This window comes from Zingiber officinale, chromosome 8B, assembly GCF_018446385.1.
Source record: "Zingiber officinale cultivar Zhangliang chromosome 8B, Zo_v1.1, whole genome shotgun sequence".
In the NCBI taxonomy this organism is placed as follows: Eukaryota; Viridiplantae; Streptophyta; class Magnoliopsida; order Zingiberales; family Zingiberaceae; genus Zingiber; species Zingiber officinale.
Window position 1 is genome coordinate 18,786,185 of NC_056001.1, and position 14,960 is coordinate 18,801,144.

The following is a 14,960-nucleotide window of genomic DNA, read 5'->3' on the forward strand; positions in this document are numbered from 1 at the left end:
AAGTGATTGTCCTAATCACTTAAGATGTGTCTAATCGATTAGGTACCTCTCTATGCACTCGCATAAAACTAGCTTAATTGATTAAGCATGTTGTAATTGATTACCCTAATTGATTACAACCTGGCGAATCGCTTATCTTAAGTGATTCAGCAACCCTAGCTCTTAAACTTGAGTTATAGGGTTCCTTACCCAACATCCGATCAACCGTGATCTGTTGAGACTCTTCCTTGCATAGCATCCAATCAATCTTGACCTGCTGGAACTTCTTCACCAAGTCTCCGATAAATCCTTTTGAATTTTTCTCCTTGTACCAAGTGTCCGGTCAATCCTTTGACCTACTTAGACTTTTCTTCTTGTGTCAAGTGTCCAATCAATCCTTTGACCCACTTGTACTTACCTCCTCGTGTCAAATGTCCAATCAATCTTGACCCATTTGGATTTCTAATCACCAGGTGTTCAGTCAACCATTGACTCACTTGGACTTTTAACTGTCTGACTTCACTAACCAGGACTTCCTCACTGCATAGCTTCACTTACTAGGGCTTTTCACCTGGTTTCACTCGCCAAGACTTTCATTTGCCTAGCTTCATTCACTAAGGCTTTTTGTCTGACTTCACTCACCAGGATTTTCCATTGACCTAGCCTTATTTACTAGAGTTTTTCACTTGACTTCACTCACTAGGATTTCCATCTACCCGACTTCACTCACTGAAACTTCCAATTATTTGACTTCACTAACCAGGACTTTCAAGTCAATTATCCGAATAACCTTAACCTACTCGATTCTTCTTCTTCTGCCAACCATCCTATTGGTTTTACTCTTGCCTAACCTTCAGTTAGAACTTCCAGTCAAGTATTTGGTCAACCTTGACCCACTTGACTCTTTTTCATATCAAATTGGTCAAACATTGACTAGAGGGATATTACACCAATAATTTCCCCAAACGGATGATTGCACATGTAATATTCATATATTGTTAAATATCAAAACTCAAATATTAAGACTCAAACTCAAGTCAACTTAAGCTTAATCAAACTGGTCAACCTTGATTTAGGAAAATTACACCAATAGTGAGAATTAACTAAGAAAATTCAGGAATGAACCTAATTCCCTATGCTCTTTACCCAAAGCCACCTAATAATTATTATAACAAAGTGATGATATAATTAAATATTTCTTACGGTAGATTATTATAAATTAAAAAAATGATTAACTAGACTGAGGTAACATCGAGTCTGGGGTGACCGGTTCGGTCTCATAGAAGTTTTCCACCGGCCACTAGGGTAAATCGAAAAATACTCACAGCGAGCAGCCTAGGAGCTCAGCATCTTTTATTTGGAGGAAAAATTTATATAAATTCACCATAGCTGAGATTCGAACGGATATTTGAGTGACAACCTGAATACCCTGTCGTTACACCATAGCCTTGGGGGCTAGATTATTATAAATTAAGCATGGTATATTAGTAAAAATCACATACTATAAAAATCCCTAATTAATTAAAAGACACGTATCTACGAAAACCTAATTACTTATTGGTTGCATCGTCCTGCCGCAGCGACGCATCCTCCCCTCGATCCCGCCCAGAAGAAAGCTCCTGCGAAGCCTGTAAGTCTTCTCCTCTAGTTTTCGTCGCGCTCGCACGATTCTTCCAACTGCGTGTTCAGTAAAAGTGAATCGCGATACGGATAGTTTATTGCGGTTCCGTCTTCTGTCTCACCTCCTCTTTTGACGATCTGTGGTGTGCTTTGATCCACTTGGCAGGAAGGATGAGGAGATCGCTAGGGAAGCTCATTGCTGGTTCTCTTTCCATCGCTGGGAGATGGCAGAATCAGCAACTGCGGCGGCTCAACATCCACGAGTACCAGGTTCCTCGATTAATTATTCTCGTGTCATTCCCTTATTTCTTTCAATTGATTTGTCTTGTTTGTTTTTATTTTGCTTCGGATCTGAAAAAATGGAGGGAAAAGCCTGATCCTTTGTATTACGTGTGTGATAATCAAGATTGTTTCTTTTTCTTCTTTTGTAAAAAAGAAAAAATCTATTTTTTTAAAGTAAGTATTTGTTTGTTAATAGGATATATTAGGTTGCATTGGCCATTTATATAGTTTCATCCTTTTACTAGCGTTTTTCAGTCTCTACACGATTGATCAAATGCTGCGACGAATTTGAATCTGTTGACGACAGAAAAAACCTTTTGCTTTTGTGACAGGGTGCGGAATTGATGAGCAAGTACGGGATAAATGTGCCAAAGGGAGTGGCTGTTGCATCTATTGAAGAGGTGAAGGAGGCTGTCAAATCTGTTTTCCCAAACGAGAAAGAGGTGTGCTCATAAATAAGACAAAGCAGACTAACTTCTACATGATCACTATAAGCTATTTTTTGAAATTAGTATTTTCAGTTGATCTTGCAATTATTATTTTCCCCGTCTCCTTTAAATCCACACACATTTATTTTCAGTTGATCATCCATTCACTTTTGGTGCTCTTGCTTCTCATCTGCCAATAAAATAATTCTAAGATACATTTGGTACCCACTATGTTGGGTCCTGTGAGGTTAGCATGAAATAGAAAACATGAAACAAAAATAGATAGAATTGAAAAATAGTTTGTCACTGAAATATTTGTTTCTGGACATCCTGTTCATTTTCAATTGACTGGTCAAGATGTCAGTCCACTATGTTCATGTAGTTAGTCGACTAGTGAGAGTGATCAGTTGATTGGTATCCACTTTGTGTTGGGGTCTGTGAGGTTAGTATGAAATAAAAAGCATGAAACAAATACAGAGAATTTAAAAGGCAGTGATGTCACTGAAATATCTGTTTCGGGATATTCTGTTCATTGTCAGTCGACTATTTTTAGTCGACTAGTGAGAGTGATTAGTTGGTTGAAACATGACAGTAACAAAAAAATATTAACCAGTAGTTTACTTCTTGTTGTTGTCTAAATCTGGAAGTAGGGAGTAAATGGTGTGACCAAGATATTAAAAGACAGTTTTAGGTGGTAGGCGTCTAGGCGATCATTCCACTATTAGTGCCTAGGCAGGGGCCTAGGTAGTCATCATTAAAATATTATTAAAAATGTTGTATACTCAAATTTGCAATTGTAAATTCTTAATCATGTTCCACATTGTAAGAACATGTAATAATAACAAACTACATCATATTTCACATTGTACTTAATAAGCGAATAGTGGTAAAAAGAGAAGTAAAATAGTCACCAATTTGAGAAAAAAATTAGGGATGAGAATAAATTCTGAAAAATGTGAGAAATATATGAGGAGAAAAAAAAAAGAGAAGAGGGAGAATAAATCTAGAGAAGAGAAGAGATCATGCCCAGAAAATTAATGTGAAGAGGGAGTCTTGTTATCCCTGAAAATTCCAAGTGTAGCTACGAATAGTTAATGTTAGTCTCTCTTGAGTCTTGACAAATGAATCTATCACTTAAGAAAAACACTTTTTTTATCCTAAACCTGATTGGACTTCCCAAACCAGTCCACCTTGGTTACCTTGGTGATCCAGCTAGACTGACTTTTAAATAGTCCGCTTACCAGGTGCTGCCTACCACCTAGGCAAAGTGACCCCTGGTTCATTTTACCTAGGCAGCCACCTAGGACACTTTTTCAAACATTGGGTGTGACGATGACATTATCTGATACTTTATGCTATAATTTCTAAACAAATTCACTTACACCCTGTATGGAAATAACTCAAGTCATGGAATTGAATTGAATTCCATTATGAATTGAATTCCATAAGGAATTGAATTCAATTCTCATGTTTGGAATGAATTGCAACTTAAGTTATGGAATTCTTATGTTTTACCATTTTATCCTTCTCTTTTTTTTCTTTTCTTTTTTTACAAAGAAGAGAGAATGAGGGCACAATGGACATAATATGGAGAATTGAATTCCCTATCTAAATCACACATAAAGAGGTGTGATTTACTTTTGCCTTGTTTGATGGAATTGGAATTGAATTCCATATCAATTCTTAGCTAAAAAATCATTCCAAAGCATGGAATTCAATTCCAATTCTAAAAGGAATTGAATTCCATATCATTCCAAACAGGCTGTTATCGGTTGCTGTCACTCATGCAACAAATCAAATGCCCATGAATGAAATTATGAGATGGTATTTTAGCTGGAATTTTTTAATATCATATATATGGTGAAAGAGATTTTGCTAGGTAAGATATTGCGGGTGTAGATTCAATGATTTTGTTTTATTGTTAAATCATTTGCATTCCCAATTTTCTCATTTTGCAATTAGAGACAGAATTACAGACTGACTTGAAGAATGCAACACTTAAAATTGAACTTCTGTGGCCTTTCCATAGGTTGTTGTCAAAAGTCAAATTCTTGCTGGCGGGAGAGGTTTGGGGACCTTTAAAAGTGGACTAAAGGGTGGAGTGCATATTGTTAAAACTGAAGAAGTTCCAAGCATAGCTGGTAACTGACAAATTTTTTTTTTGCTCAAAGATTATGGCCATTTAGTTAACATGTTTATTTTGCATTGATACTCTAGAAAGAGCAGAATCAAGCTAGATTGATGTTAAGCATACATCATTCTTATTTGATTTTGTATAACAATACAGGAACAGGAGTCTGATTGCTAAGTGGTATTATGGATATAATGAGTGAGTGTGATGTTTATAAAGCCTTAAACATTTTCTCATAACATGTTACTGATGTGGTGGTGGCTTGATTAATTAGTTTATAACCAATTTCGAAAATTTGTGGAGTATTTTGCTTTGTTGGCGGTGAGTTGTCTTCGCTAGCAGGTAGTTTATTGGTTTAAAATTTAAGCAGCATCTGTCTAAAATCTGAATGCTTAATTGCTTATATAATCAACTTCCTCCTTTGTATCTTACCTCTCTACCCCTTTTTCTCATCTCGTCATGCATCATTTATGTGCATTTATAAAGTATTTTTAGTAGGTATAAGAATAGTTCTGTTACTGATATTTGGCTTTTTTTCAATAATAGCTCAATGATGCACCAGTTAAAGTTCACAAGCTTTCTATCTTTATTTACTGTCGACTACTAGTTTGACTATTTAAATGTAGTACTTCTGGGACTGTTTCAAAAATTCTCTAATAAGCTTGGGAGAGTTGGTGGACTTATATGTCCTTTCATGTTTCTGAATTTTTTTTATTCTTTTCATGTGTTAATTATTTCATTTCTTACGCTTTATGAAATGTAACTCTGAAGAATCAGATTTGTGGATACTTTTTGTTAAGTAGGCATTCAAATATTTGGATAAGATATTTGCATGTTTTTTATAACTAAATATTGCATGCAGAAAAAATGCTTGGCCAGATCCTTGTTACCAAGCAAACTGGTTCTCAAGGAAAGATTGTGAGCAAGGTTAGAAGTTCATTTAATTCATTTAAAGCTAAGTGATGTGTTGAAAACAAATTGTTTAAATTACCTTGTGATCATTCTCAACTTTCATAATCATCTTGTCTTGTTTGTTGCATTGTCAAGTGCTTTTTAGTTTAGACAACTGAAACATTTTTGCAATCAGGTGTAGTCTAAAAATGTACTGCCTTGCCAAATAAATTTCACATATAATGAAACTAATGATTGAATTGCATAAAAAAAAAATCAAAGAGAAGATGACGCACCTAGTTTAGTCACAAAGGGAAAATTATTGTGTAATTATGTTGCATGCCTTGATGGCAGAACTATCATCAACTGTAACTTAGGCATTTCAGCTCAAATAGTTCAACTCTTATTAAGTTAATTGGCCTCCTCTCATTTGGCTGGTTTCCGTCATGATAAATTCTATCAAAGCTTGTTCTTTATACAGTGGGAATTGCCATTGTGTCTTAGTATAGACCCTATTGAGTCACTCTCCCACTATATTTGAGCTTGAAGAAGGGCGTCAAACTTCTAGTGGGATTAAATGTATTCTGGCTGAGTTTTTGCGGAAATAGTATTGTTCTTGATGATATTCAGTTCTCCTTTTGATGCATTTCATCCTAAAATTTAAGTTGGTGATCATAAGGTTCTTTACTAGAAGTCAATCAGCATTTTTCTGCTAGTGTTGTCAGCTATTACAAAGATTTCCAGTGTAATATATTTACTTCTTTTGCAGGTTTACCTCTGTGAGAAGCTATCCCTTGTAAATGAGATGTACTTTGCTATCACCCTTGACCGTAGTACTGCTGGTCCAGTATGTTTTCAGTGTTGAAACTTTGATTATTTAATTCAATTTAAATCTGTATATATAGTTAATAATATATCTGTTTTTAGGAGTAGGTTACAGATTTTGTAGAATCATACTATTCATTTTTAATTAATAAGAGTCGTGAACTGATTTTTATTCAATATAACAACAAGAAATCACATCAGTGGTTACTAAATTTTGTATTAGATTTTTTCTAGGATAGTTACTCTTTGTTTGCGTAGAATGATATGAAGTTGTTTTCTCATTTCAGAACATTTTAGGGGTATTTGTATGGAGTCATGGGATCCTAATTGGTTCTAGCTGAATTTAGATTTGGATGGTGTAAAAGTTGAATAGACATGTTGGACTTCCAACCCAAATATCTGCATTAAATAAAAAAGCCAAATCTATACTTATTAGCATTAAGAAAGTTCGGGTTCAATCATAATGGGCTGTGTTAAATTTTAGGTGGCTGATAATAAGAATAGAATTGGTAGTGAGGAGAAGATGAGAAGGCCTGTGTCGTTTTCCTTTTTTTTCTATCACTTCATTTTTTCTAATTGTTAGTAATTTTAAAGATTTGTTACAGATAGGCCTATTGGTCGCCCTTTGACCAAAAAAACAAAAAGATTGTATTTCTAGGGGTATATGAATAATTCGACTGGCCTTATTGTGTGGGTTTGCCTACCTTACAGATGGTTACTTTGCTAGCAACCCAGAAACACCTTGCTTGTTGAGGGATAACCTCCCTTTGACCAAAAAACAAAAAGATTGTATTTCTAGGGGTATATGAATAATTTGATTGGCCTTATAGTGTGGGTTTGCCTACCTTACAGATGGTTACTTTGCTAGCAACCCAGAAACACCTTGCTTGTTGAGGGATAACCTCCCTTTGATCAAAAAACAAAAAGATTGTATTTCTAGGGGTATATGAATAATTCGATTGGCCTTATAGTGTGGGTTTGCCTACCTTACAGATGATTTATGTGTTGGGCAGTATTAGTAATTACTGGAGTAATGGGCCATTAAGTTTTTAATGGGAAAATCCTTCTCGCTGGGTAGTTGTTGTGTAACGCTTAAACAGTGTCAGGCACCCAGTACAGTCATATGATGTCTGTGTTATGCTGTTACCATTTCATATTTTCTTTTCTTTTACTAATCCTTACCCTTCTTTTTGTATTTCATCTCTCTTTGTCATTCTGAAAGAAATCCTTTCAATAATTTGGGATAAGTGATCATCCAATCAAGTTCAAAGTGCAAACAGGAGGTTTTGAGTCAGTCCAAATGTTTGTGTCAGTCAATTGTTTAAAACAATGCTTCCTATCAAGTCCACCAACTCGCATGTAAGTGGGAGTCTTCATATAGAGGTAGAGATGTGTCCTTTTATAAGAGAATAGGCAGTGGGATAAATACTTAGCTATTCTAGCTTTGAAGGTGCTATGGCTGCTTTCAATCAAATTTGAGCTGTTAAAGCTTTTTATCTGGCTGTTGTGGTGACTCCATAATCATGTAGATAGAGCATAAGAGAGAGACTGAGGAAGAAAAGGAAGGACAGGTTTCTGACTGATGTAGTTTTGTTTATAATACTTGTTTGCTGTTCTATGATTTGTTGCTAAATATGGTCAATATGTCCTTCCTCAGAACTGAATAATATAACATTGCCACAGTTTTTATTAGGAAAATAAAGGACGATACTTCCTACTGTTTACCGACATTGTTAATTAGCCTATGGAGATTAGACAGTGATATTGCTCCAATTCTAGCAGCCAAAGCAAAAAAAAAAAAATCATAATAATTGTTATGCTAGTTATTACAAATATTTTCTTCATTGATAAGATATATTGATTAAAAGTCAAAGTAATAGCTTATATGTTGTGGGTCCTAATCCCTATATTGTTTGCAAGGTTGTTTGAATACAAGCTTAAATCCTTCAACTGCTACATGAATCTCAATGGACATTTACTCTTAGTTATAATTGATCATAGAGTCTTTAGTCTTTACACTGACATCACTTTGCAGCAATAAACTTCTTTATCTAAATAGTTTTTATGATTTTCCAGATAATTATAGCCTGTAAAAAGGGTGGAACTAGCATTGAAGACCTAGCAGAAAAGTTTCCTGACATGATTATTAAGGTGATTTTGCTACTTTTCTTGATTCAGGAAGATTGTTTTCTAATGGTACTCAAAGGGTTCTTTTCATCACAATAAAAAGTTATATTTTTCCTTTAAAAGTTGATAAATTTCTTGCTTCAGAATCTAATTTTATGCTTCCCATGCAAAGGTCCCAATTGATGTTTTCAAGGGAATCACTGATGAAGATGCAGCTAAAGTTGTTGATGGTCTGGCACCTACAGTAGCTGATAGAAGTGCGTCAATAGAACAAGTGAAAAAACTTTATCAACTGTTCTGTGAATGTGATTGTACGTTATTAGAGGTGTGCTGGACAAATTTCCTTTCTGCTAGTGCATTTTTAAGTGTTCTCTATTTCCCTTTTTGTTGCTATTTCCTGAATGCTAAACTATAGGACCTTGATTAGATAAATCCAATTGCTGAGACTGCGGATAAACAATTAGTAGCTGCTGATGCAAAGTTGAACTTTGATGACAATGCTTCTTTTCGTCATAAGGAAATATTTGAACTGCGGGATCCATCACAAGAAGACTCTAGAGAGGTTTGAATAAATTTATTATTGGCTGTAATTTGGTCATCTCATGAATTATTTACAACTTCAAGTGTAGGATTTCATACTAGGTGAAATTCCTTGAGTTACACTTTCTACTGTGCTTGCATCCTTGCTGCTGATAAAATTGAAGATGGTTGAATCTTAGATTTTAATTCTTTATTCTTATGCTCTGTAGGTTGCTGCTGCCAAAGCAGATCTCAACTATATTGGTCTTGATGGAGAGATTGGATGTATGGTGAATGGTGCTGGGTTGGCGATGGCTACAATGGACATAATAAAACTGCATGGTGGTACACCTGCCAATTTTCTCGATGTTGGTGGTAATGCATCAGAAGGCCAGGTGTGAATTCTCATGTAAACATGTGTTGTTCATTCTTCTATTGCTTAATCATAATAAAACTGCATGGTGGTTCACCTGCCAATTTTCTCGATGTTGGTGGTAATGCATCAGAAGGCCAGGTGTGAATTCTCATGTAAACATGTGTTGTTCATTCTTCTATTGCTTTTTCATATCCTTATTTAGTAAACGCTTGTAGAAGTTTCTTGTCTTATTTGTCTAATATCTGTCTCATGTCACTTGCTTGTCGCAACTATTTGATTATATTCTCAAATTTTTGTTTGTTTTCCTAATGTTAATTGAGATAAATTGTTGCTCAGGTGGTTGAAGCATTCAAGATATTAACATCTGATGATAAAGTGAAGGCCATTTTGGTAAATATCTTTGGAGGGATTATGAAATGCGATGTGATAGCAAGTGGAATTGTCAATGCAGCCAAACAGGTTGGTGGATTTCATTGCATTCTGCATTTTTGGGTCTATTATATTGCTGCAAAGCACCTTGGTAGAATGTTTACTTTGGAGCTTCCAGAGCTTGAGATGATGAATACGTCTTGTTTCTTTTGGAGTTTCCAGAGCTTCAAGATTTTAGTGCTTGTTTTTTTGTTTGTTTGTTTGTTTGTCTTACTCATCGTTCTGATATTCCTAAGACTTTACTTATTTAGGTTTCACTTAAAGTACCTGTCGTTGTTCGTTTAGAAGGCACAAATGTAGATCAAGGAAAGCGAATTCTCAAGGTATTAGTTGTTTCCCATATTATTTTCCCCCTGTTTGCATACAGTAGAAGTAAAATAAGGAAACATGAGAGATTTGTACTGATTCACAGGATAGTGGAATGACATTGATCACAGCAGAAGATTTGGATGATGCAGCTGAAAAAGCTGTTAAAGCCACTGTGAATTAGGTAATATATCTGCTTCTCGTCAGCTATGCGTTCATTCTTATTTACGAAAACCTCGGTATACCTATATAGCAGAGTCGGTGAAGAAGGATCCTCTTGCAACAAATAAATTGACTCGATTGAGTTCTGAGAGCTTGGCCTACAATGTATTCTTGTGACCCATGACTCTTGACATTTTGCTCGTGGTATTCAGGTCTGTTTCCACGGTTCAGAGCCTCAGGCTGTTTCCTGCATTGCAGAATGAATTTTTTCTGATTCTTATCCAGGAAAACTAATTCCATTCCTGTTTGTAATTTTCTTTTCTTTTTTCTCGGGAACTAATATTTTTCTGATTCAGAGATGAGCAAAACATCTGAATTCCAAATATTTTCTGTTTAAAACTCTCTTTATTATTGGTAAACAAAAATTCCTAAAAGAAGGGACCCATTTAGGTGTATACACTTGTCTAATCGGATGATTCAAGGAGATGTGAGTTCTAATGCATTCATCACCTAAATTTTCGAAAGGGATGGGTTGTAGATCCTTGAGGGGTAGAGTTGGTGAGAAAATATTATTAGAAGGCTTGGTTTGATATGATATTCACATTGGATGACTCAAAAAAAAATCTAAGCTAGATTTGGTTATATTTGCCTATCAAGTTTTCAAGGGATTAAGTCGGCCATGGATATCAAGTCCAATTTTGATTTGGAGAGAGATCCTAAAGCAGATATATTTTGAGAATGTTGTGCTCCTCTTGATTGATTTTCATCTTAGATTGTAGAGATTGACATAAGAACTTAATTAAATTTATTTGACCAAGTGGATGCCATTGTTTGTATGTTAAAGTAGCATTTCTTTGAGGAGTATTTTCATAATCGATACGGTCAAGTTTAACTTTTATCAATTTTATTTTTAAAATTACCAGATTAAAGAGGATGAAATCAAGGAGTCGATGATAATAATTGTGACTAAAAATTATGATTATTTGGATAAATTTAGAAGTTCTTGAACAACATAGGATAGATACCCCTCAAAGTAACAGAAATGAAATATCATATTAGGGTCTCTTTTTAAAAAAAGAATTAAATAAACATCCCTCTCATATTTTATCTTAAAAATATCCCTAGATTTAGAAGTTTTTGGTTAGTTTCTATAACATATGTATAATTTAGCAAGTAGTTGTAAATTATATGTTAGTTTATACATAATCGATTATGATTAAATTATTGAATTATGTTCATTTAAAATATAATGAATGTCTTGAAATCCCTGTCAAATTAACATTTAAAAAATGAAAATGATATAAAATTACTAGAAACTAACAATTAGCTTATGCACATATTAGATAATTATCATTCATTTATTTAAATTAAAATGATATAAAATTACTAAAAGCTAACAATTAGTTTCTACACATATTAGATAGTTATCATTCATTTTTAAATTAAAATGATATAAAATCATTAGAAGCTAACAATTAGTTTCATAGTTAACAATTAGCTTCATAGTTATCATTCATTTGAAATGTATCAGGGAGTCCTAATGATTTATTTTACTATTTAAAATATTATTTTAATTAAATTATTATTTAAATAAACAATATTAAAATGTTAAAAATTATTATTACAGAAACCAGCAATTAGTCTCTATCTGGTCAAATGCCCAATTCATTTGCCTTTAATTAAAAAATGAAATGCCCACGTGACAAAAACGCAGCAACCGATGGACGTCATTTTTGCCCAAAATATATTATAGATCGTTTTTTGATTTATTTTGAAAAAAAAAAAAGAGCGTCCGCCTCTTCGTTTTTGCATATCAGCGTGGGCAACGCAGACAGACATCTCTAAAATGCAGCACTCAGCCGTCCACTCCATTTCCCTCCTCGACTCCCTCCTCCTCCTCCTTCCATCCTCCTCCTCCGACGCCGTCCAAACCAGATCCCACGCTCGGCAACTCCACGCCCTCCTCCTCAAGTGCCACCCGCGCCCCTCTCCTCTCCTCTTCTCCCTCTACACCTACCTCGGCCTCGTCGGCGACGCCCTCCGCGCCTTCGCCTCTCCTCCCACCCCCTCCCCCGCCTGCTACGCTGCCGTTATCCGCTGCTCCTCCGCCCGCGGCCTCTTCCACCACTCCCTCTCCGTCTTCGCCCGCCTCCGCTCCTCCGGTGCTCCCCTACCCCACGCCCTCCTCCCCTCCGTACTCAAGTCCTCCGCCGCCCTTAGGGACCCGCGCCTCGCTGAAACCCTTCACGGATTCTTGATTCGCTCCGGTTGGCTCTCCGACCTCTTCTCCTCCAATGCCCTCATGAACACGTACTGCAAATTATGCCATGATGCCGACGACCACGCGCGGACGACCACAGCTGGTGTTTCTAAATGCTTGCCAAAATTTGACTGTTTGGGAAGCGTCAGAAAGGTGTTCGACGAAATGCCTGAACGAGATGTCGTCTCGTGGAACACTTTGATTGCAGGGGCTGCGGAAGTTGGAATGTATTTTGAAGCTTTATCCATGGTCAGGGACATGGGCGTCTCTGGTCTGAAGCCTGATTCATTCACTTTGTCGAGCATTCTTCCAATCTTTGCTGAATATGTTGATGATTACAAGGGAATGGAGATTCATGGCTTTGCAATAAGGCACGCATTTGATTCAGACGTGTTCATCGGGAGTAGCTTGATCGACATGTATGCCAACTGCACAAATGTGGAATATTTATGCCGTGTGTTCGATAATTTACCCAACCCTGATTCCATATCATGGAATTCGATTATAGCTGGTCTAGTACAAAATGGCATGTTTGATGAGGGGCTCAAATTGTTCCGAAAGATGCTGATTCTTCAGATAAAGCCAATGTCAGTGACTTTCTCAAGCATCATGCCTGCTTGTGCTCACTTGACTACATTGCATCTCGGAAAGCAGCTTCATGGTTATGTCATTCGAGGTGGATTCGATAAGAATGCTTTCGTAGCCAGCTCGCTTATTGATATGTATGTGAAATGTGGAAATAACCGTATTGCTCGGCGAGTCTTTGACAGGATACAATCTCCGGATATCGTCTCATGGACTGCAATGATTATGGGATACGCCTTGCATGGACCAGCAAAAAAAGCACTATCACTGTTCCAGCAGATGGAGATGGAAAATGTGAAGCCTAATCATGTGGCATTTGTGGCAGTATTAACTGCTTGTAGCCATGCTGGTTTAGTCGACGAGGCTTGGGATTACTTCCATAGAATGTCTAAGGATTACAGGATCACTCCCAGATTGGAGCATTATGCAGCTGTTGCTGACCTTCTTGGTCGAGCTGGGAAGCTGGATGAAGCCTATGATTTTATTTCCACCATGCACATAAAACCTACAGCAAGTGTTTGGTCTACCTTGCTGGCAGCTTGTAGGGTTCATAAGAATGCCGAATTAGCTGAGAAAATAGCTCAAAAAATCTTTGAGATTGAGCCCAGAAACTTGGGATCGCATGTTCTCATGTCAAATATTTATTCAGCTGCTGGTAGATGGAAAGAAGCGACCAAAGTAAGAATGACGATGAAACACAAGGGGATGAAGAAGCAACCGGCTTGTAGCTGGATCGAAGTGCAAAATGATTTACATGGATTTGTGGCGCATGATACATCTCACCCATGGTATAATGAGATAATAAAGGCATTAGAAGTTTTAATGGAATTAATGAAACGTGATGGTTATGTACCTAACACTGAGGATGTGCTGCATGATGTCGAAGAAGAGCAGAAGAGGCATATGCTATGCGGTCACAGTGAAAGGCTTGCGATAGCATTTGGCATAATAAGAACTCCTCCAGGAACTACCATTAGAGTAACAAAGAACCTTCGAGTATGTGTTGATTGTCATACCGCAACAAAATATATCTCAAGGATTGTTGGAAGGGAGATAGTTGTTAGGGATTTGAACCGCTTCCACCATTTCAAGGATGGGGATTGTTCGTGCGGGGATTATTGGTAACTAAAGCAAAGATAAAATCACCAAGAGAATTAAACAGTTAGTGGTTATTGGCGTAAATTAGATTTGGTACATGTTCTGAAATACTTGATATGTTCCACCCCTTTAGTTGCTTGTGGAAACTAACTGCTGAAAGTCTTCAGATTTTCTATTTGAAGAATTGGGGAAAGGCGGTGATATCTGCTCTTATGTTCTAAACTGTTGCCTTTCATTGAGACAACTAGATGTTTTAGGATGGCTGATCATGAATTAAGCAATCACGGATACTCTTTGGTAAGTTATCTCTTTTCTTCATCCTTGAGATTTAGTTCTGTTTTATGAAAAGCTGTTAGTTTCTGAAACTAGAAGACACTGTCCTTGTTTAGATCTACATGCCCCTGAACATACTCTGTGATCCATTGAATTTGGTAAGTTACGATAGTTTTCTCAGATATGCATTTGTAACTATTTAGGTTGCATCCTAATACCTGTTTGATTTCTGCGACATCTAGATCTTCTGCACAATCAAGATTTCTGCGACATCAAGATCTTCTGCCTTCGCCCTTTATACATTCTTATGGCATTAATGTTAAGTTTCTATGATTTGTTTATTTTCTTGTTGATATACACGCCATAGAAGATAAGGAATTTGTCAGGGGAAATGAAGAAATATGACAAGGAAATGCATGTGTTGGGCTTCAAGGTTTAGAGAATCGTTTTGCAGGTTTGTCCTTTTTTCAATGATTGCTTAAAAACTATTAAGTTTTATGGATTTGTGATACTTTCTTAGTTCTTATTCATTGGAGCATAGTTCCAGATTGGTTCAGGTGAATCCATAGCTTCTTATTGGCTAAAATCCTCAAATCTATTTTTGAGCAGCTGATGCAGATGAATCCATAATTCAATCGCATTATCTGAAGATCAAATTCGTGCATGATT

General features: G+C 36.3%; 2 protein-coding genes across 5 annotated transcripts; both read left to right on the plus strand.

Moving 5' to 3' along the window:
* The first annotated feature begins 1,475 nt into the window (after positions 1 to 1,475).
* Positions 1,476 to 10,530, plus strand: LOC122015800 (succinate--CoA ligase [ADP-forming] subunit beta, mitochondrial). 3 transcript variants are annotated; one of them, XM_042572838.1, is made up of 14 exons: positions 1,476 to 1,609; positions 1,766 to 1,869; positions 2,214 to 2,324; positions 4,339 to 4,450; positions 5,303 to 5,367; positions 6,101 to 6,178; positions 8,233 to 8,307; positions 8,456 to 8,608; positions 8,711 to 8,845; positions 9,033 to 9,197; positions 9,515 to 9,637; positions 9,859 to 9,930; positions 10,020 to 10,097; positions 10,167 to 10,530. In XM_042572838.1, the coding sequence occupies exons 2-13, from the start codon at positions 1,771 to 1,773 to the stop codon at positions 10,095 to 10,097; spliced, it is 1,266 nt and encodes a 421-aa protein (XP_042428772.1). In that variant the 5' UTR covers positions 1,476 to 1,609; positions 1,766 to 1,770; the 3' UTR covers positions 10,167 to 10,530. The 3 variants fall into 3 exon arrangements, with proteins under 3 accessions (XP_042428772.1, XP_042428771.1, XP_042428774.1); XM_042572837.1 differs by having other exon boundaries at positions 10,170 to 10,530; XM_042572840.1 differs by having other exon boundaries at positions 10,288 to 10,530.
* A 1,361-nt stretch (positions 10,531 to 11,891) lies between these two features.
* LOC122017891 (putative pentatricopeptide repeat-containing protein At3g23330) lies at positions 11,892 to 14,821 on the plus strand. 2 transcript variants are annotated; one of them, XM_042575604.1, is made up of 4 exons: positions 11,892 to 14,111; positions 14,186 to 14,315; positions 14,408 to 14,449; positions 14,534 to 14,821. In XM_042575604.1, exon 1 carries the CDS (start codon positions 11,922 to 11,924, stop codon positions 14,043 to 14,045), a length of 2,124 nt encoding a protein of 707 aa, XP_042431538.1. In that variant the 5' UTR covers positions 11,892 to 11,921; the 3' UTR covers positions 14,046 to 14,111; positions 14,186 to 14,315; positions 14,408 to 14,449; positions 14,534 to 14,821. The 2 variants fall into 2 exon arrangements, with proteins under 2 accessions (XP_042431538.1, XP_042431537.1); XM_042575603.1 differs by having other exon boundaries at positions 11,892 to 14,315.
* Positions 14,822 to 14,960: the final 139 nt, after the last annotated feature.